Here is a 22,615-nt window from a genome sequence, read left to right as displayed (position 1 = left end):
TCACTGCCGTACATTTAAACACTAGACATTACACATCACACAAAAAAAATACCAAAAAGACATCATACATGACTAACACACATTTACAGGCTTGTCAGACAGGTCGGCCGGGCCTGCTGTTAAGGGCGGCTATAGCTGCAGGGATCAGGCTTTTCCTGAGGCGGGCCCTCCGGAATTTGATAGTTCTTTACCTGCGCCCTGATGGTAGTGGGATGATGTATTGGTGTAGTGGGTGAGTGATATCCTGGACTATTGTTTTTGCCAGTCGGGTGATGGACCTGTGGTTTAAGTCTGAAATGTTGGGTGTGGGTAGGCCGATGATTTTAGCTGCTATGTTTGTAATGCGTGTGAGTTTGGTCCGGTTGGTTACAGAAAGCATGGTGAAAAAACATGTGGAACAGTACAGAAGAATGGGTTGAACAATGCTTTGGTAAAGTAATAACAGGAGATGAGGTGCAACGTATAGTCCTTTAAGTTTCCGGATGGCTGACAGTCTTTGTTGACTTCTTTTTTGAATGTCCGTGGTGTGTTGATCAAAGGTGAGTTTATTGTCCAAGGTTATGCCCAGGTATTTAAAAGTGTCAACTGTTTTAACTGTTTGTGTGTTTATGATGATGGGGTTCTGAGGTGAGGGGGGGGTTGAACCATATTTATTTTGTTTTATTGACATTGATTTCCAGATAACTGGCTGTGCATGACTCTGTGAAATGTGTTATCATGGACGCCCCTGCTTATTTCAGCAAGACAATGCCAAGCCACGTGTTACATCAACGTGGCTTCATAGTAAAAGAGTGCGGGTACTAGACTGGCCTGCCTGTAGTCCAGACCTGTCTCCCATTGAAAATGTGTGGCGCATTATGAAGCTTAAATACCACAACGGAGACCCCCGGACTGTTGAACAACTTAAGCTGTACATCAAGCAAGAATGGGAAAGAATTCCACCTGAGAAGCTTCAAAAATGTGTCTCCTCAGTTCCCAAACGTTTACTGAGTGTTGTTAAAAGGAAAGGCCATGTAACACAGTGGTAAAAATGCCCCTGTGACAACTTTTTTGCAATGTGTTGCTGCCATTAAATTTTAAGTTAATGATTATTTACAAAAAAAATGAAGTTTCTCAATTTGAATGTTAAATATCTTGTCTTTGCAGTCTATTTAATTGAATATAAGTTGAAAAAGATTTGCAAATCATTGTATTCTGTTTTTATTTACGAATTACACAACGTGCCAACTTTGCTGGTTTTGGCTTTTGTAATAACATGTAACATAAGAGCTCTAGCAAAAACACTGCACCATATTGAGAGCTATTTTCTCACATTTGGCTCATTTCAGTGCCAAAACTCTGAATTATTTTAGAAAAAACTACTCCCCCCCCATAGTCTTGCATTGGATGGATAAACTCACCTCTTGAGCCACATGAGAGCCAGCGTTGCTCCGACTTTGGGCCACTCGGCAGCCAGGTCTTGTTGCTCGGCCTCCACAATGTGCTGCAGGGTGACGTACCTTTCCGGATCCTTCACGTAGACTTCTTTAATTTTCTGACAAAAACACACAGGTTGCTTGCATGGCATGGCATTGGACGCATCGCGCACACACTCACTGCGATATTGCCATTAATGTCCGACTTGATCACTGAGAACACCTTGGACCCCAGGCAGTCTGAAAGAAAAAAGTGACAGCTGGAAGATTTGTGTATATATAACATATCGCACGACACAGCAGCGAGCTAACCAACGTTGTCAAAGTGTTAAGATGCAAACTGTGCAGTCAGCACGATGTGACAAGTGTAATATGCATGCAGTAGCAACATGTTAAAGCGCATGCAGAGGTAGGTAGAGCTGCTGGATGCTGATTGATCATGATACTTCAAATGTAGCAGATGCCATCTTGTGGAGGTTGTCTACAGCCACAACTGTTACATTACCGGTACACTAATGCTTTTTTAATCCGGCTCTAAATAGAGACCCGGGCGGTATTTGCTATTGTAGACCATGCACTTGGCGACTATAGGGGACTGGGTACTTAGACCTTTCTTGGTCCATGTCAAAATCCTAAGTATTGTTATAAACACACAAAATGTAGCGAGGATACTGTCAGAATAATTCTATCTAAGTTATCACAAAACTTTGTGTTGCCATGAGTTCCCGGCAAGAAGACAAAAGCTGTCTTTGATCTTACCAAGAAGGAGGCTTGTAAAACTCCACTGTGTAGGATGGGAAGCAACATGAAGGTGTTGTTTCTTTTGATGTATTGTAATCCACAGAAAGATTTTGTCTTGACCCGAGAACTACAAAGCGGAGAAAGCAGGATCTGCCCAAGTTCCAAGCACTTCTTCTTTGAACTGTTTTGTAATCAAAGGCGATGGCTGTTTACGACCCCCGTCCCTTTCGAAACAGCTGTTGCCATGTAATCAGGGAAAGTCCAAATAAAAGAGGCGTACAATCTTTCGGCAGAGCGTAGTGACACTGTACAAGTGTACAGATGTACGCGTTTCTCCTCACTGAGCCAAATTTAATTATGTCTGTTTGATTCCTTGCTTCTTGTCTTGTTTAATAGATGTCATCAGTGTTTGAACCTGACAGATACATATTTAGCAATGTAATAATCATTGCAAGTATAATCACCACGTACAGTACAGGCTAAAAGTTTGGACACACCTTCTCATTCAATGTGTTTTCTTTATTTTCATGACTATTTACATTGTAGATTGTCACTGAAGGCATCAAAACTATGAATGAACACATGTGGAGTTATGTACTTAACAAAAAAGTGAAATAACTGAAAACATGTTTTATATTTTAGTTTCTTCAAAATAGCCACCCTTTGCTCTGATTACTGCTTTGCACACTCCTGGCATTCTCTGGGTGAGCTTCAAGCACACCTGTGAAGTGAAAACCATTCCAGGTGACTACCTCTTGAAGCTCATTGAGAGAATGCCAAGAGTATGCAAAAAAGTGGTTCAAAAGAAGTTGGGATTGACAAGTGTTTTATTCCCTGAGAGGAAGACTGGTCGTGTACAACAAAACTTTAAAAGTTTTCAAGAAAACCGGTACAAGGACTTTCCTTGACTTCATTATGATGCAGTATAGAAAGGAGTTTTGTGTTATTGCAAGGCAATTCATGTAACCAGGACAAACTCACAATGTTTTCTGTCAAATCAGAGCCCGTCTTTATCACTTTTGAATTTAGAAATTGGAAAAAGAGCTATGGAATAATGTAAAACATGGAAATAGTCATAGACGTGGGTGTGCTGTCTCCGTGACTCCAACCCCGAAAGGGGACGAGTTGTCGAAAATGGACGGATGGAAAGAGTTAAAAAGAAATATAATTCTAGGTACATGAAATAAAATTTTAAGAACAAAATGTAATAAAATAAAGTAAATCAGATAAATTAATTAAAAGAAAAAAGTTTTTTTGTAACTTTTTTCTTGAAGAAGAAAACGTGACACGAAACAGGACAATTTAATAATAACAGTCACATTGCACCTCATCAAATATCTTCTGGAGTTTGACACGCATTACAATAAAAAATGGATGGAAGCACAATTAAGAGTGTGGTTGGTCTATGCCACAGGTGTCAAACTCAACGCCCGGGGGCCAGACCTGGCCCGCTACATTATTTTATGTGGCCCGTGAAAGCCTGAAAATAATATGAGTTAATAAAGTACTTTATCTTTTCTTACTTAAGGTACTTGTTCTTTCCATTTTGATATTTAAAAATAACACGTACTGCATGCAATGTCATATCTTTTAAACTTTAATTGTATCTAATAATGCAGCAAAATATTACATTCCAAAACATTTTTGGTTAAAATATAAACATATACTTCAATATCTGCTTGACTTATAATTGCATTGTATTGATTGAGCTGATATATTTTTTATTTTAATTATTTATTTATTTATTTTATTTTATTTTTTTTAAATCGTACAAAAAAACTTTCATACCGTTTTTCCATAAACATTAACACACTATAAATACAAACATATATTTTATTGTGGAAAAACTGGCAGCTCTGTTGCATGAATTTTATTGTACATTTTTAATATTTTTAACTAAAACTGGTAAAATTCTGGAGACTGAGCTGGCAGTTTTGAATACAGTTTGGCTTTAAACAAACAAAAAAGATGACTTATTATTGTCACAACTGTTGCTACTATTGTTGATGTTTAAACACACAAAATGTGATTTGGTTTCCAAAGAGTTGTGGATAAATACATGACCGGAGACAACCACCACATATCCTACTGGGCATTTTTGGGGCTTTCAAAACACAAGTGTATAGTTGCTCTTTCTAGCGGTGAAGTTAGCAAAGTGAAACTTAAGAAACTATTTTTAGTCCATGTTTCAAAACACAAAACATAAGCAAAATATTACATTCCCATACAGTACATTCAAAAACATTTTTTGTTAAAATAAATATAAATACTTCCAATATCTGCTTGACTTATGTCTTTCTAAGTTACCCATCAAATTGTACACTGTAAAATGACAATAGATTTTAAGGTAAAATTCTCGGGATTGAGCTGCTATTTTTTATTTTTTTTTAATAAATCGTACAAAAAACTTTCATACCATTTATCCATATACATCGACACACTATAAAAACAAAAGTAGATTTTATTGTGGAAAAACTGGCCGCTATGTTGCATGAATTTTATTGTAAAAAAATTAATTATATATATATATATTATTATTTTTTTTTTACTAAAACTGGTAAAATTCTGGAGACTGAGCTGGCAGTTTTGAAAACAGTTTGGCTTTAAACAAACAAAACAGATAAATGATAAATGGGTTGTACTTGTATAGCGCTTTTCTACCTTCAAGGTACTCAAAGCGCTTTGACACTACTTCCACATTTACCCATTCACACACACATTCACACACTGATGGAGGGAGCTGCCATGCAAGGCACTAACCAGCACCCATCAGGAGCAAGGGTGAAGTGTCTTGCTCAGGACACAACGGACATGACAAGGTTGGTACTAGGTGGGGATTGAACCAGGGACCCTCGGGTCGCGCACGGCCATTCTTCCACTGCGCCACGCCGTGACTATTATTGTCATGGGAAACTTAAAAAAAATAAAAAAATAAATAAAAAAAATAAAAAATGTATATATACGTATATATATAGTTTATTATTTAAAAAATATATTTTATATTTATATTTATTATTATATTTTATAATTTTTTTTGTTTCTCATGACAATAGTCATCTGTTTTGTTTGTTTAACGTCAAACTGTTTTCAAAACTGCCAGCTCAGTCTCCAGAATTTTACCAATTTTAGTTAAATAAATAAAATAAAATAAAAAAATATATATATATATATATATTTTTTTTACAAAAAAATACATTTATTTATTTAGTTAAAAAAAAAAATATATATATATATATATATATATATGTATCTTTCTTTTTTTTTTTTTTTACAAAAAAAAAATATTTTATCAGTTTTAGATAAATATATTTGTTTTATTAATTTTTTTTTACAAAAAAACCCAATCATATATATATATATATATATATATATATATATATATAAGCTGTCCAATAGTCATCTGTTTTGTTTGTTTAACGTCAAACTGTTTTCAAAACTGCCAGCTCAGTCTCCAGAATTTTACCAATTTTAGTTAAATAAAAAAAAAAATACATTAAAAAATATATATATATATATATATATATACTGTATATATATATTTTTTTTTACAAAAAGATACATTTATTTATTTAGTTAAAAAAAAAATATATATATATATATATATATATATATATATATATGTTTTGTTTTTACAAAAAAAAAAAATATTTTATCAGTTTTAGATAAATATATATATATATTTGTTTTATTAATTTTTTTTACAAAAAAAACCCCAATAATATATATATATATATATTTATTTATTTATTTATCTAAAACTGGTAAAATTCTGGCGACTGAGCTGGCAGTTTTGAATACAGTTTGACTTTAAACCAACAAAAAAGATGACTATTATTGTCATGAGAAACTATTTGACTATTGTTGATACTACTATTGATGTTTTAATACATGAACGAAGACAACCACCACATATTCCACCGAGCATTTTGGGGGGGCTTTCAAAACACAAGTGTATAGTTGTGAACTTAGCAAACTGAGACTATTTGAAGTCCATGTTTCAAAACACACAACATCAAGATTGGTCCAGTATTGAAATGTAACATTCCCGTTAGTACAATGCGTGTAGGAGTACACTGACGCACAATGAGCCCTTAGGAAGACGGCAAGAATGCAGAGCAATGTTTGCGACGTGTCAAGAAGAGAATTGCACAAGAGGGCAGATGTCACGTGACTAAACCCCCAATGGACTCCATGAGGTGAGGCTGTGACCAGGTGGAGGACGCGGGCTGCTTCGTGTTCGTGTTCATGTGTGCGGCTACTCACCAAAGAAGGACGGCAGGTGGGAGACGGTCTCCAAGAAGAGTTTAGTGTTAACGGAGTTGTCGGGAGGAAGCTGTCCAAAGCGGTGGTCGAGAAGAATCGACATGTCGCCGCTAGGTCTTGGTCCTGTTTCTTCCCACTTTTACTTCTTCTTCTTCTTCTTCATGCTGTGACGAGCCGCTCGAGAAGGGGTGAGAACCCGGAACTAGAGTGCCCGGGGTGGGCGGGGCCAAGGCCAAGCTCACTGAACCTTACTAGCAGATGTCCCTCCTTTTTTCTCTTTTATACCAGCCTTAGTAAAAGTGAATTACATTAAAAAAAAACATGTAAAAAAATTATCTAATTTAGAGTTACATTAGTACAGTGTTTTTCAACCACTGTGCAGTGGGAGATGATCTAATTTCACCTATTTGGGTTAAAAATATTTTTTATTAGGTTTTTCTTAGGTTTTCGCTAAAAGGCTCGGTTCAAGCATTTGAAAGCTCATGGAGCCCTTTTTTGCTGTATGTCAACTCTCTTGACCTATGCCCAGACGCAGATGAGGAATAATCTCCCTTTTATTTATTAGTATTATTTTATTCTATTTTTTATTTTATTATATATTATTATTATTATTATTAATTTTTATTTTATTTTATTATTATTATTATATATACATATTTTTTTATATATATCTGTCTGTCTCTGGCCTCGTATGTGTGTGTGTGTGTGTGAGAATGTGTCTGTCTTTGTCGTCTTACTTGTTACATAATTGTGCCATTTGTCCCTCGTTAGTGGGACCTGAGTGGGGTGGGTGGGTGGTTTGGGTTTTAAGGGAAAGGGGGTGAATCATTTACTGACTTTAAAATTGTACTGTTTTGACTTACACTTTTTTCTGTCTATTTGAAAATGCCAATAAAAAAAGTTGGGGAAAAAAAAAAAAAAAAATTGCAAACCAGTAATTATAGTCTGCAAATGACGTGTTGTTGTTGAGAGTTGGTGCTGTCTAGAGCTCGGCAGAGTAACCGTGTAATACTCTTCCATATCAGTAGGTGGCAGCCGGTAGCTAATTGCTTTGTAGATGTCGGAAACAGCGGGAGGCAGTGTGCAGGTAAAAATGTGTCTAATGCTTAAAACAAAAATAAACAAAAGGCGAGTGCCCCTAAGAAAAGGCATTGAAGCTTAGGGAAGGCTATGCAGAACGAAACTGAAACTGAACTGGCTACAAAGTAAACAAAAACAGAATGCTGGACGACAGCAAGGACTTACTGTGGAGCAAAGACAATGTACATCCGAACATGACATGACAATCAACAAAGTCCCCACAAAGAAGGATAAAAACAACTGAAATATTCCTGATTGCTAAAACAAAGTAGATGCGGGAAATATCGCTCAAAAGGAAGACATGAAACTGCTACAGGAAAATACCAAAAGAAGAAAAAAAGCCACCAAATTAGGAGAGCAAGACAAGAATTAAAACACTACACACAGGAAAACAGCAAAAAACTCCAAATAAGTCACGGCGTGATGTGGCAGGTCGTGACAGTACACCTACTTTGAGACAAGAGCTATAGTGATGCATGCTTGGTTATGGTTTAAAAGTCATATCCAACAATTGCGACAACGACTTTTTACTGTCAACTGAGTTTCGTTTTTTAATGATTTCTGCTGGTGTTGTGCCTGCGGATTTTTTAAACGCAAAAAATGTGCCTTGGCTCATAAAAGGTTGAAAAACACTGGTATATGTAATCAATGTCCTTTTATTTTCACTTAGCCTTTTACTTTTGGTATTGTTTGTATTCTCATTCTTTTAATGTGTGCACCTTTTACTGTGTGAGCTATGGGAGATCATACTTGCCAACCTTGAGACCTCCGATTTCGGGAGGTGGGGGGTGGGGAGTGGGGGGCGTGGTTAAGAGGGGAAGAGTATATTTACAGCTAGAATTCACCAAGTCAAGTATTTTATGTATATATATATATATATATATATATATAAGAAATACTTGACTTTCAGTGAATTCTAGCTATAAATATATATTTATTTTATTATATATATATATATATATATATATATATATATATATATATATATATATATATATATATATATATATATATATATATATATATATAAATAAATAAGAGAAATACTTGAATTTCAGTGTTCATTTATTTACACATATACACACATAACACTCATCTACTCATTGTTGAGTTAAGGGTTGAATTGTCCATCCTTGTTCTATTCTCTGTCACTATTTTTCGAACTGATGATGCATTGCTGTGTGGCACGCACAAAAGTGCCTTCATCAAATGCACTAGATGGCAGTATTGTCCTGTTTAAGAGTGTCACAACATTACTGTTTATGGCAGACGAACTGCTTTACGGTAGAGGAAAACACGTTACTTAGGTCCGCATGGAGCTGGAGGGGGCGCGACCTCCAGCTCCGCCTGAATTTCGGGAGATTTTCGGGAGAAAATTTGTCCCGGGAGGTTTTCGGGAGAGGAGCTGAGGTTGGCAAGTATGTGGGAGATACAAGAATATTCCCAAAGGGATTATTAAAATACAGGTATCTATCTAATAAAAAAAGAGTTATAAAAATGAAATATTTTTTTCCATCAATCCATTTTCTACCGCTTGTCCCTTTTGGGATTTTCGGGCTTTTTCCCATTCTAATAGGTTTCTGCTGTCTTTCCGTCACAGAGCTGAATCAAACGTACTAAATACATGTTTATTCATTCATTGTTGCGTATATTCTGCATTGTAAGTAACATGAAACTGTCACATTTCTCCCACCCTGGATTTAATGCTCCCAAATTTCAGCACAACTTGTTAAAAAAAAAAAATAAAATAAAGACAATACAAGATATACATGCTGGAACATAGTTTGAATCTGCTGAATTAACTTCAGACATGTTAGTTGTTAGCCAAAAAAAAAAAAGCCTTTGTTTTACTAGACAAAATGTAACCTTAACTTCACTGGGCTCTGGGCGGCCCGAGGTATTCTGTTACTTTTTCCACCCCCAGCGGTGAAACGGATCAGGCTGCAAAGTGAGATCCGACTTGATTGAGGGGCACATTTGAACTCTGATGATAAACAAACAAAAGGGGGCTCACTCCCCTCAACTTGTGAGGAGCATTACAAACAAAAGCTTATGAAAATATTTTTTTCTTGTTTTTTTTTTTCTTCAAGAGGTATGACACACGTTCATAAATAGAATAGCATTTGGATTACTTTGATAAAGAATTACATTGATATACAATTTTCCCCCCATATATACTTGCATACTGTTCTTTATATGGATTTCACATGAGCCGCTAAGGACATCTGTACACACTCACACAAATGCACATATCATACAAGTATATCACGAATACATTACTCAAAAGCACATTTTGGACCAAGCTTGCCAACGTATTAATACAAAATATTTGATTGTTGTCAGGTGATATAGCCTACCTGCTTTGTAACAGAGTTCTACTTGTATCCCCTTTTTGCAGTTGTGTGTGATGAATGCAGTGACGCTGCTCCTATTATAGGCTTCCTAATTGAACACACACTGAAGAAATACTGTTTTTGCACCTATTGGGGAGCACTAAAAGGGGAATAATGTTGCTGTCTTAATTGCTATACATAAGATGCACCCTTAAGAAATGTGTGGATTCAATCTTTGTAAGGTAGGATGACATTAAGTAAATAATAATAAATATAATACAAGCTAAAGGAATGTATGTGTCGAGGACGTGCAACAATTGAAGTAGAGGTTTACCTCGTGTGACATTTTTTTGTTGTTGTGGGGGGAGGGGTTTGGAGCTGCTAAATGTTGTTTTCTTTGGTGGTCACGGTGACAAGTTGCTTGGCAGCTTTGGCGATGTCGTAGGCGCATTGGATGACCTGCTGCGTGACCAGCTGCACGTCGGCGGGGCAGGGGCCGTAACACTCGCCGTGCAGCCGGCCCGCGCTGGAGGTGAGCAGGAAGAGGGAGCCGCGCACGGTCTCCGAGGACGGCCTCTGCAAGGGAGAGGAGCAGGTGGGTGCGGTCGCCAAGGCAACGTCCACAAATAACCTCTCATGGTGGCGCGTGTGAATGTAAACAAAGTAATCCAATGATGAGGAAAAGTAATGCGATAAGCCCAGACGACATGTCTGCACATTCTCTACCGTTTGTTTACCCAACACGTCCTTTTGTTACGGGGGTGGAGTAGGAGTTGTGTTACCTTTGGAAACAGAGCGGCCATCTCCTTCACAGCCACACAGATCTTCTCTGCACATGGCAGAAAGCTGTCAAGACACAAAGATAAAGCAACGAATAAACACCTCCCCATAATGCAAAAGTCACTTTTTTATGATGTATGACAAATTTCGTCTCTTCTGACCAGTGACGTGCGGTGAGGTACATGACTGGTGAGGCACTGACTTCATCACAGTCAGATTTACAAACATATGAACCCTAAAGAGTATCTTATTCACCATTTGATTGGCAGCAGTTAACGGGTTATGTTTAAAAGCTCATACCAGCATTCTTCCCTGCTTGGCACTCAGCATCAAGGGTTGGAATTGGGGGTTAAATCACCAAAAATTATTCCCGGGTGCGGCGCCGCTGCTGCCCACTGCTCCCCTCACCTCCCAGGGGGTGATCAAGGGGATGGGTCAAATGCAGAGGACAAATTTCACCACACCTCGTGTGTGTGTGTGACAATCATTGGTACTTTAACTTAACTTTAACTTTACACATACAAACTGTAGCACACAAAAAAATCACATTTAATAAAAAAAAACGTTATTATGGTCTTACTTTTACTTATAAGTACGGGAACAGTGGTGTTCGTGTTGGAGGAGTTGTGAATGAATGAAATATGAAATCCGTGCTGCAGTCTGCAGGTGTACCTAATGTTGTGTCCCTGCAGTCGTTCACGCTCCTCCGGCGCGAGCATTGTTGTTTTTGCACTTTTTGGCTTCTTGTTAAGTGACCTTTTTTTGGGTGGATTCGGTCTTGCACGTGGAGGGTTTGGGTGTGGGCTTTGGTTGGTGTGGCGCTCCCACCAGGAGGCGGGATTACGCGAGCCTCAGCCAGTGCATCTTCGCAGCAGTTTTATGATCGCTCAGCACAAGAAATACGTTACACACATACAGTTGTTGACAAAATACACTGTACATTATATACCTCAGCTAACTAAACTATGGAAATGTATAATATAGTTCATATAGCAATACGGTCTCACTGCACAGCAGGCCAGCAGTTAGCCGAGTCCGCAATCCATGTTGAGGCACAACTGAGTGACGTGCCTCAACTGGCTGCTGATCACCGCACCGTCTCTTCTCAGTATTCGAACGGCAAATGTGAAAATTCAGCAATTTTGAATAAAAACAATCTAAAACTGGTGAAGTTAAATGGAAAATAACTTTATAGTATAATCACTGGATACATTTAACAATTTAATATATTTTTTTTCTTTTTACATTTTTTTTCTTTCCATGATGGCAGGTGAGGCCCCGCCTCACCTGCCATCACTTTATTTATATAGCACGTTTCAAAAAAACAATAGAAGTTTCACAAAGTCCTGCACAGAAGTTCAGACATACAGTCGCGATCAAAAGTTGACATACACTTGTAAAGAACATAATGTCATGGCTGTCTTAAGTTTCCAATCATTTCTACAACTCTTATTTTTTTGTGATAGAGTGATGGGAGCACATACTTGTTGGTCAGAAAAAAACATTCATGAAGTTTGCTTCTTTTATGAATTTATTATGGGTCTACAGAAAATGTGAGCAAATCTGCTAGGTCAAAAGTATACATACAGCACTGTTAATATTTGCTTACGTGTCCCTTGGCCCCCTTTTGGTAGCCATCCACAAGCTTCTGCTTGAATGTTTGACCACTCCTTTTGACAAAATTGGTGCAGTTCAGCTAAATTTCTTGGTTTTCTGAAAAGGACTTGTTTCTTCAGCATTGTACACACGTTTAAATCAGGACTTTGGGGAGGCCATTCTAAAACCTTAATTCTAGTCTGATTTAGTCATTCCTTTACCACTTTTGACGTGTGTTTGGGGTCATTGTCCTGTTGGAACACCCAACTGCGCCCAAGACCCAACCTCCGGGCTGATGATTTTAGGCTGTCCTGAAGAATTTGGAGGTAATCCTCCTTTTTCATTGTCCCATTTACTCTCTGTAAAGCACCAGTTCCATTGGCAGCAAAACAGGCCCAGAGCATAATACTACCACCACTATGCTTGACGGTAGGCATGGTGTTCCTGGGATTAAAGGCCTCACCTTTTCTGCTCCAAACATATTGCTGGGTATTGTGGCCAAACAGCTCAATTTTTGTTTCAGAGACCTCCCAAATAAATAGAGGAAGCACATGGGCTAGACTTTAGAACGTAGTTTGGATCTGTAAAACTAGAGTACAGCCCAAATAACGTCTCTCCTCAATTGAGCAAAATTTAACTCCGTCTCTGCATGATTCCTTGCTTCTCGTCTGTTTAATAGATGTCATCAGTGTTTGAACCTGACATCTATTTATAGGTGTATAAATAATCCATTTATGATCGAATCGTAGCCCCTGAATTGTAATTGTAATCGAATCGTAAAGTGCCCAAAAATTCCCACCTCTAAATGCAATCAGACCTTAACAGCCCTAGGTTAAACATAAACATCTAAAGAACATTACGCATTTTTAGCACCTTTCGGAAGGGGTCGAAACAGTCTTGTCAAAGCAACATGTGGTGTTATGACCCCCATTTGTGAGGACATGTTGTAAACAACAACACTGCATGGGCTAACCTTTCATGTTTGGTCTCCTGGGCGGCCCTTAGAAGCTCCTGAATGTTCTTGGTGATCTGCTCAGTCTTGCAGATGACGTCCTCGGTGCACGGCAGGGTGGGGTCTTCCTCAACATCCAACTCGCTCTCTGCCGCCACAGAGGCCAGCGGCGGGCTGAGGGGAAAGGCCGTTAGGAATGTTCAAATGTTTTTTTCCCAAAACATGTCCTCTTACTCAGCGTCCACAGCTTCAGAGTGGTTGGGTGCAATGTCACATTTGAGAATGGTGCTCTGTCCCTCCAAACTGCAACCCTGCAGAAATATTCAACTGTTACCATCCGGTCAATCCGAACAAGCGCCTGTGCAGTAAAAAAAAACAGCGACATGCATTGTAGAAACACAAAAAGCGAGTATTTAGGTAAGATACAGAGATGCAATTAGTAGATGCAAAGATGGCATAAATTGTGAGTGTTCTTAAAGTGCACTGCAATTGGACGGTTTGGTTCAAAGAAATTGGACGCTTTGTCTGGATTAAAGCAGCTCCACCACTCAGTGGAAAAGCAACAGGTTGTTCAGAGTCGTAAGAAAAGAATAGTGGCGTGTTCATCCAACAAAGCTGCTTTTAGGAGACACACGTCAGTTGAAAAGCAAAACTACAGCCCAAGCACGAAGAGGGAGGGCTTTCAAAATCTCCTGCCGACCACAGGAGGGGTACGCCAGTACTTAACCCTTCGAGATCTCTCATCCCACGACCAGGACGGGGAAGAGGGCAAGGATGGGAGGGAGGAAGCGGCCGTTCCCAAAGGACCCCTCCCAATCTAGGAAAGGGTCAAGTCGAGCAAACTCTAATGAGATGCGATGAATAATCAACCACTCCAAAAGAAATAAACAACACCAGCTCCAAGCCAGGCACCGTCACGGTCACGTCAACAGCCGAGCGGGAGCCGTAATGCCTCAAAAGCGCTTACGTTCGCCGGGAAGGGTTGTAAGACGACTCCGTCATCACGCCGGGCGCTTTCTTCGCGCTGAGGGTACTGTCTGGGGGAGGAGCCCGTCTCGTACATGGACATGGCGCGACCTCCGCGGGTCTGGCGTCGAGCGACAGGCCCGTGGCCGTGGTGTTGTCCGCTGGGGGCCTGCCATCGTAGAGTTGTATTTTCAGTTTGCAAGCAGGTCAGCTGAGGAGGACAAGAACAGTTCTTAACTAGAGAAGGACATCAATAATGGAGCAGAATGCAGCCGAGCCAAAGGAAATGTTTTAAGCTATTTTGTTGTTGTGTAGAGGGTTTGCTTTTAGGTAAAATGGCACTCGGGGAAGGGCCAAAATCAGACTTAATTTTAGGCTCACATAGATACACGTAGGTATGGGCGATACAGTGGGGCAAAAAAGTATTTAGTCAGCATCCGATTGTGCAAGTTCTCCCACTTAAAATGATGACAGAGGTCTGTAATTTTCATCATAGGTACACTTCAACTGTGAGAGACAGAATGTGAAAAAAAAATCTAGGAATTCACATTGTAGGAATTTTAAAGAATTTATTTGTAAATTATGGTGGAAAATAAGTATTTGGTCACTTCAAACAAGGAAGATCTCTGGCTCTCACAGACCTGTAACTTCTTCTTTAAGAAGCTCTTCTGTCCTCCACTCGTTACCTGTATTAATGGCACCTGTTTGAACTCGTTATCTGTATAAAAGACACCTGTCCACTGCCTCAAACAGTCAGACTCCAAACTCTACTATGGCCAAGACCAAAGAGCTGTCGAAGGACACCAGGAAAAGAATTGTAGACCTGCACCAGACTGTGAAGAGTGAATCTACAATAGGCAAGCAGCTTGGTGTGAAAAAAATCAACTGTGGGAGCAATTATCAGAAAATGGAAGACATACAAGACCACTGATAATCTCCCTTGATCTGGGGCTCCACGCAAGATCTCATCCCGTGGGGTCAAAATGATCATGAGAACGGTGAGCAAAAATCCCAGAACCACACGGGGGGACCTGGTGAATGACCTGCAGAGTGCTGGGACCAAAGTAACAAAGGTTACCATCAGTAACACACTACGCCGACAGGGAATCAAATCCTGCAGTGCCAGACGTCCCCCTGCTTAAGCCAGTGCATGTCCAGGCCAGAGAGCACATGGATGATACAGCAAAGGATTGGGAGAATGTCATGTGGTCAGATGAAACCAAAATATAACTTTTTGGTATAAACTCAACTCGTCGTGTTTGGAGGAAGAAGAATACTGAGTTGCATCCCAAGAACACCATACCTACTGTGAAGCTTGGGGGTGGAAACATCATGCTTTGGGGTTGTTTTTCTGCTAAGGGGACAGGCCGACTGATCCGTGTTAAGGAAAGAATGAATGGGGCCGTGTATCGTGAGATTTTCAGCCAAAACCTCCTTCCATCAGTGAGAGCTTTGAAGATGAAACGTGGCTGTGTCTTCCAGCATGACAATGATCCCAAACACACCGCCCGGGGAACGAAGGAGTGGCTCCGTAAGAAGCATTTGAAAGTCCTGGAGTGGCCTAGCCAGTCTCCAGACCTCAACCCCATAGAAAATCTGTGGAGGGAGTTGAAAGTCCGTGTTGCTCGGCGACAGCCCCAAAACATCACTGCTCTCGAGAAGATCTGCATGGAGGAATGGGCCAAAATACCAGCTACTGTGTGTGCAAACCTGGTAAAGACCTACCGTAATCGTAATCGTTTGACCTCTGTTATTGCCAACAAAGGTTATATTACAAAGTATTGAGTTGAATTTTTGTTATTGACCAAATACTTATTTTCCACCATAATTTACAAATAAATTCTTTAAAAATCCTACAATGTTAATTCCTGGATTTTTTTTTCACATTCTGTCTCTCACAGTTGAAGTGTACCTATGATGAAAATTACAGACCTCTGTCATCATTTTAAGTGGGAGAACTTGCACAATTGGTGGCTGACTAAATACTTTTTTGCCCCACTGTATATCGATATACTCGATATATCGCGGGTTTGTCTCTGTGCGATATAGAAAATGACTATATCGTGATATTCGAGTATACATTCTCACGCAGTTGCTTTTAGCTGCGGGCATTACACTACAGGCGTTTCTCACTCTTTCTTGTGTCTCCTTCTCAATAAAACAAGCGCACCTTCTTACATACGTCACATACGTATACGCCCTCGCGGAGCAGAGAGGTAGCGGCATGGGTAACGTTAGCTGTGGTGCGAGTGGTAATACGAGAGAAAGAAGGTGCGAATCTGGTAACAAATGAAGGAATAATTAATTCCCAAGAAAAACAGCAGGGGGTACATCGTCTGGCGGTGAGTTGGCTTCAAGTGGGAAGATGTCGAACAGACAACCGTATATTGTCAAGTGTGGGGTGAAAGCGTTGCTGTAAAAAGTAGTAGTAGCCTACTGCTAATATGTAGCATCATTTGAAAAGTGCCCTGCTAGTGAATGAAGAGTGCTCACTCCAATCCAATCCACTATTTAATTGCACATTTAAACAACAAACATGTTTCCAAAGTGCTGAACAACAACATTAAAAACAATATTTACGTACTCCGCACGTCAACATCTCCGTTTGGTGCCACACGTCCACACCATCAAAATGCCGAGGCAAACATTTCCAGATCAACACCGTATGAAAAAAATAGTGATTTTTTTTAGTTGTGATTTCCTTCTCTGCATGAAAGTTTAAAAGTAGCATATATTAATGCAGTATGAAGAAGAATGTTTTAATGTAGACACATAGAATCATCATACTGCTGTGATTATATGCATCAAGTGTTCATTCAAGGCGAAGGCAAAATATCGCGATATATATTGTGTATCGTGATATGGCCTTAAAATATCGCGATATTTTAAAAAGGCCATATCGCCCAGCCCTACATTATTGTGAGGTTTTGTATCAGTGTTCCTGAAAATCTGATTTTTTTTTAACACGTTTTTCTGTAAATTTGGCCCCCCGAGTCAAAATAATTGCCCAGGCCTGACTTAAGCCTACTACGCTACTGTATTCTAATGTTGGTCATTATGGTGGTACATGGAGAGCCCAGTTTTTTCTGAAGCGGTACTTGGTGAAAAATGTTTTTTAACCACTGATGTAGATTAAAGCCAACTTGATGGCTTCATTAGCCAGCAGGAAGCATAAGTGTGCACTATACCAGTCAAAAGAAAAGGAAACAGGGCTGTTGGATGTTTTTCTGTGAGCAAAGTAACACAGGAAATGAGGCAACGTCTGATTCACTGAAACAGATTTGGTGTCAACACAAAGGATTCATGTCCAAGGGTGAAGGCAATAAGTAGCGGAGGACTTGCTTGACTAACCTTGCCTTGCATCGCTCGCAGCTCCTCGCTCAGGTGACAGTTGACTTTGAGCAGCTGCTGTATTTTGGCTTCCGACGCAGTGAGGGCGCTCTTTACCTCCATGAATTCTTGCACCGTGATGGGGCCGTCGGACATGTCCGACGACTCCGAACTCTGCAGCGAGGACCGCAAGATTCATTGGACGTGTTCAGACAGAAATCAAATAAAAGGCATCTGCGTGGTTAAAAACCTTAGTCCTCCCATCAACGCAGTTGATACCACAGGTGGCTTCTTGGGCCGGATCTTCATCCGAAGCCACGCTATCGTAGTCTGGCTGGTCGTTGTCCTGGCAGTCACTGTTGTGGCGACTGTTTGTTCCCTGCAAGATCAGCTCCACACTCTCTGTAGGCAGTACACACATCAGTACATCGAAGAAGTCTAAATATACTAGGGCTGTCTTCATTTACTGGAATTGTCAACAAAGGGCATAATCGCCAATTAAACAAATAATTAGTCATTTAGAATTATTTCAAATTGCATGAAAGTGATTGATGATGAAAAGCATCTTGAAGAGTCTGAGGTATATTTGAGTGCACTAGTTAGCCGCAACCAGCAGAGGCGCTGTTGATTCAGGCTTACTACTCAGTGGCTTAGTGGTTAGAGTGCCCGTCCTGAGATCGGTAGGTTGTGAGTTCAAACCCAGGCCGAGTCATACCAAAGACTATAAAAATGCGACCCATTACCTCCCTGCTTGGCACTCAGCATGAAGGGTTGGAATTGGAGGTTAAATCACCAAAAATTATTCCCGGGAGCGTCCACCACCGCTGCTGCTCACTGCTCCCCTCACCTCCCAGGGGGTGATCAAGGGTAATGGGTCAAATGCAGAGAATAATTTCGCCACACCTAGTGTGTGTGTGACAATCATTGGTACTTTAACATTAACTTTTTAACTAGTTCGCATGATGATATGCTTGTTGTCCAATGGCAATTTACTTGATAAATTACTTATTTATATAAATTATATACTGTATATACCGTCACCCCTTGTTTAGCGATTGATTCCGGACATGACTGCGAGGAGGGATCATTACTTAATACCTATCATACCTTAATACCTTTTAAATGTGTTTTTCAACATTACGAGAGCCCTCTAAACATAAAATAAGACCCTTTAGTCACATTTACACTCTTTCTATAAAAATGGCACCCATTACCTCCCTGCTTGGCACTCAGCATCAAGGGTTGGAATTGGGGGTTAAATCACCAAAAATGATTCCCGAGCGTGGCCACTGCAGCTGCTCACTGCTCCCCTCACCTCCCAGGGGGTGATCAAGGGTGATGGGTCAAATGCAGAGAATAATTTTGCCACACCTAGTGTGTGTGTGACAATCTTTGGTATTTTAACTTTTTTTTAATCCAATATAATAATGCTGTCTGAGGCTGAGCCAATTAGTGCTAACGATACTGAGCAGCGCGCACTAATTGGTTTGGTCTCCTCTAATGGCCAGTACTACTCCAGTATCAATATTTTAGTTCAATTGAGCTATTTCTATGATTAAAAATGATTACGTTAAATTAAAAATGTTATATAATTTGGTTTAAATAATCTGCAATGTGGATATACAGTACAGGCCAAAACTTTGGACACACCTTCTCCTCATTCAATGCCTTTTCTTTATTTTTATGACTATTAACATTGTAGATTGTCACTGAAGGCATCAGAACTATGAATGAACACAGGTGGAGTTATGTACTTAACAAAAAAAGGTGAAATAACAGAAAACATGTTTTATATACTAGCTTCTTCAAAATAGCCACCCTTTGCTCTGATTATTGCTTTGCACACTCTTGGCATTCTCTTGACGAGCTTCAAGCACACCTGTGAAGTGAAAACCATTTCAGGTGACTACCCTTTGAAGCCCATCGAGAGAATGCCAAGAGTGTGCAAAGCAGTAATCAGAGCAAAGGGTGGCTATTTTGAAGAAACTAGAATATAAAACATGTTTTCAGTTATTTCACCTTTTTTTTGTGAAGTACACAACTCCACATGTGTTCATTCATAGTTTTGATGCCTTCAGTGATAATCTACAATCATGAAAATAAAGAAAACGCATTGAATGAGGAGAAGGTGTGTCCAAACTTATGGCCTGTACTGTATATAACTAACATTACTTAACATAAAAAAAAGCACAGAGATTGAGTCACCAACACGTGAGATTCTTTGTTTCAGCACTTGATTAGTTTGTTTGGGAAAAAAACTGAATCATACAAAAACTTGCCCTGTTCTATATTGAAAAGTATTGTAAAAAAAATATGTATAAGCAACCAATAAGAAACAAGTAAGTTGCCTAATGTGGGTAAGGTAACCATTTAGGAATGTTTGTACCTTTAGGACTTTCGCAGGAATTCCCCCACTGCCGACGTTTGGCATCTGTTAGAATATCGATGACCAAGGTAGCAAACTCATGGGCGCTAAACCTCGCCAACTTCTGACGACCCTGTAGAGAGAAGGTCATTTGAATACCACAATTATATCACTAAAACACAAGTGAAAGGTTTAAAAGACGCAAAATAACTTGCTTGGTTTCTGGTTGAGGAGTACTCAGGGTTGACCGGCAGGAAAGGTACAACTGTGGTGTCCGTTACAAGTGTGCTGTGGTTCTGTGTGGCTAAACACACTGGACAAAAAAATTAAATAAATAAACATTAGTTTTTTGCACAGGAGCAGAATATATCTGTTCGGTGGGCTTGACGTGTAAACGACGTGTTTGAAAACCTTATTTAACAACAAAAAAATGACGTTACTCACTTAAGGGTTTTGCATTTAGAGCAGCAAAAAAACAGTCGATAAAAAACATTTGTGATTTTTCCTAGGGTCATTGTACGTCTGATATATCTGTATATTGATCAACAGAGAGGGACAAGCGGTAGAAAATGGATGGATGGGTTATAATGTGCGACCAAGTCAGCTGTGTATGAGGTGTGTTAGAAGGGGCTGTTTGCAACTTGTTTAAAGTAACATTTTTCAAACCCAAAAATATACCATACCATACCAACTTTATTTATAAAGCCCTTTAAAAACAACCACAGTTGAAGAACAAAGGGCTGTACACCACAAAGAAATAAAGGCAAAGGACAGACTAAAAAATAACATTTTAAAACTGAGGTAAAATACACATTGAAAAAGCAAATACAAATTATCTTAAGAACAATTTGTTGGATAAAAAGCAGTTAAAAAGTTAAAAACAGTTGAAAGTGTCAGGTTCAAACACTGATGAGAAGCAAGAAATTAAACAGAGACAGAATTAAATTTGGCTCAATTGAGGAGAGACGTCTGGACTGTACTATTTGCACAGTCTCACCACGCTCTGACGAAAGATTGTACGCCTCCTCTTTTATTTGGACTTTCCCCGATTACATGGCAACGGCTGTTTCTAAGGGGCGGGGGTCGTAAACAGCCATCGCCTTTGGTTACAAACAGTTCAAAGAAAAGGTCGTAAAACACTTCAAAGAAAAAGTCGCGTGGAGGGGAGTCTGGTACTGCTTCCTCTCTGTTTTGTAGTTCTCGGGTCAAGACATTATCTTTCTGTTGATTACAATACATCAAAGAAACAGAACACCTTCATGTTGCTTCCCATCCTACACAGTGGAGTTTTACAAGCCTTCTTGTTGGTAGGATCAAAGACAGCTTTTGTCCTCTCGCCGGGTGAGCTGAACTCAATGTAACACAAAGTTTGGTGATAACTTAGATAGAATTATTCTGACAGAAAGTCTCATGCTGGGTTAAAAGCTAGTGAATAAAGATGGGTTTTAAGAAGGGTCTTAAAAGTAGCCAAAGAAGGGGCCTGTCTCACATGGAGAGGGAGATGGTTCCAGAGTTTGGGACCCGCAACAGAGAAAGCTCTGTCCCCTCGAAGCTTGCGCTTTGATTTGGGTACCTCCAGGAGCAGCTGATCAGCTGACCTGAGGGACCGGGTGGGGGCATAGAGGTGGAGCAGCTCAGAGAGGTAAGGTGGGGCAAGACCACGTAAGGATTTAAAAACGAGTACAATCATTTTAAAAAGGACTCTAAAAGACACAGGCAGCCAGTGGAGGGAGGCTAAAACAGGAGTAATGTGCTCTCATTTTCTTGTGTTAGTTAAGAGTCGGGCAGCTGCATTTTGGACCAGCTGCAGACGTGAGAGGGAGGATTGACTAATTCCAAAATACAAAGCGTTACATTAATCCAGCCGAGATGTGATAAAGGCATGGTTGACAGTCTCAAACTGTTGCCTAGAAAGAAGGTTTTTTACCTTGGCCAGTTGATGTATGAAAATATAACAAGAACACCACCTGCTAGCGTCTGTTTTAACAAAACATATTGTGGAGGGGGCGTGGCCCACGCGTCTCCTGCGGGCAGGGCGTGTGCAGGCTATGAAGCAGCTGACAGGTGAGTGGATGTCCCAGCTGGAACGGGTTATCTAATCACCTGTCTCCTTTATTAGCAGCGCCCGAGACCATGAGGGGGAGAGCGAGCGAGAGAGAGACCGAGGAGAGACGCAGAGCGAGAGAACCCACAAAAACGATCAAGAAAATAAAAGATTCATTAACTCTGACCCTGAGGCCTGATCCTTCCCGTCCCCCAAAGAACCCCGACGCACAACGAGCGTTACACATATATTCATTTAAATGTCTACAAATTTTTACAATTACTAATTATATTGAATAAAACCCTGCTCGTCCATCCGAGGAATTTGTTTGGTGTTCAGGCTTGTCACGGACTGCTGCCAAGCCACACGTACGCGCAGCAAGCACGTGCACATACACAAAAGCATTCTAAGAGAAACGACTAACAATTTGCAGTCTTGTTGTCGTTAGGAAAAAATATACACCTAATGTTAGCTAATGGTAGCTATCCAGATCGCCATTATTGGCAAACAACACACAAAGCTAATGTGTTACGTACAGGCGTACTCTCTGCTGGAAGCCGCAAGAGGGCGGGATTTAATGCTTAAAACACATTAGAAAGTTAGCGCCCTCTAGGCCTTTGCGTAAAGCAGGGGTGCACAAAGGTTTTTCACCAAGGGCCATAACTGAAAAGTCAAAGAATGCTGCGGTCATTTTCATATCACATAAAAAATAAATAAATAAAGAAACAAATAAAAGACTGTGGAGGGGGG

General features: G+C 39.8%; 2 protein-coding genes across 3 annotated transcripts in view; both read right to left on the bottom strand.

Annotated features, from left to right (window-relative positions):
- Window positions 1-8,259, bottom strand: part of LOC133574740 (glycolipid transfer protein-like) — a 10,387-nt gene extending 2,128 nt beyond the window's left edge. The window contains exons 1-3 of the mRNA XM_061926985.2: window positions 6,420-8,259; window positions 1,597-1,655; window positions 1,401-1,534 (exon numbers count right to left, since the gene is read on the bottom strand). Coding sequence (XP_061782969.1) covers window positions 1,401-1,534; window positions 1,597-1,655; window positions 6,420-6,522 — 296 coding nt within the window. The 5' untranslated portion in view covers window positions 6,523-8,259. The remainder of the gene's footprint in view (window positions 1-1,400; window positions 1,535-1,596; window positions 1,656-6,419) is intronic.
- A 255-nt stretch (window positions 8,260-8,514) lies between these two features.
- LOC133574537 (ARF GTPase-activating protein GIT2-like) overlaps window positions 8,515-22,615 on the bottom strand; it is a 38,266-nt gene continuing 24,165 nt past the window's right edge. For both annotated transcript variants that reach the window (XM_061926692.2, XM_072912029.1), the window contains exons 11-20: window positions 20,037-20,134; window positions 19,843-19,954; window positions 17,707-17,858; window positions 17,478-17,630; window positions 14,128-14,337; window positions 13,888-13,977; window positions 13,395-13,471; window positions 13,182-13,334; window positions 10,615-10,678; window positions 8,515-10,408 (exon numbers count right to left, since the gene is read on the bottom strand). In XM_061926692.2, the coding sequence (XP_061782676.1) occupies window positions 10,214-10,408; window positions 10,615-10,678; window positions 13,182-13,334; window positions 13,395-13,471; window positions 13,888-13,977; window positions 14,128-14,337; window positions 17,478-17,630; window positions 17,707-17,858; window positions 19,843-19,954; window positions 20,037-20,134 (1,304 nt within the window). In that variant the 3' untranslated portion in view covers window positions 8,515-10,213. The remainder of the gene's footprint in view (window positions 10,409-10,614; window positions 10,679-13,181; window positions 13,335-13,394; window positions 13,472-13,887; window positions 13,978-14,127; window positions 14,338-17,477; window positions 17,631-17,706; window positions 17,859-19,842; window positions 19,955-20,036; window positions 20,135-22,615) is intronic.

This window comes from Nerophis lumbriciformis, linkage group LG32, assembly GCF_033978685.3.
Source record: "Nerophis lumbriciformis linkage group LG32, RoL_Nlum_v2.1, whole genome shotgun sequence".
NCBI classification, from domain to species: Eukaryota; Metazoa; Chordata; class Actinopteri; order Syngnathiformes; family Syngnathidae; genus Nerophis; species Nerophis lumbriciformis.
The sequence above is the reverse complement of the archived record's forward strand: the minus strand, read 5'-3'. Positions and strand labels throughout refer to the sequence as shown.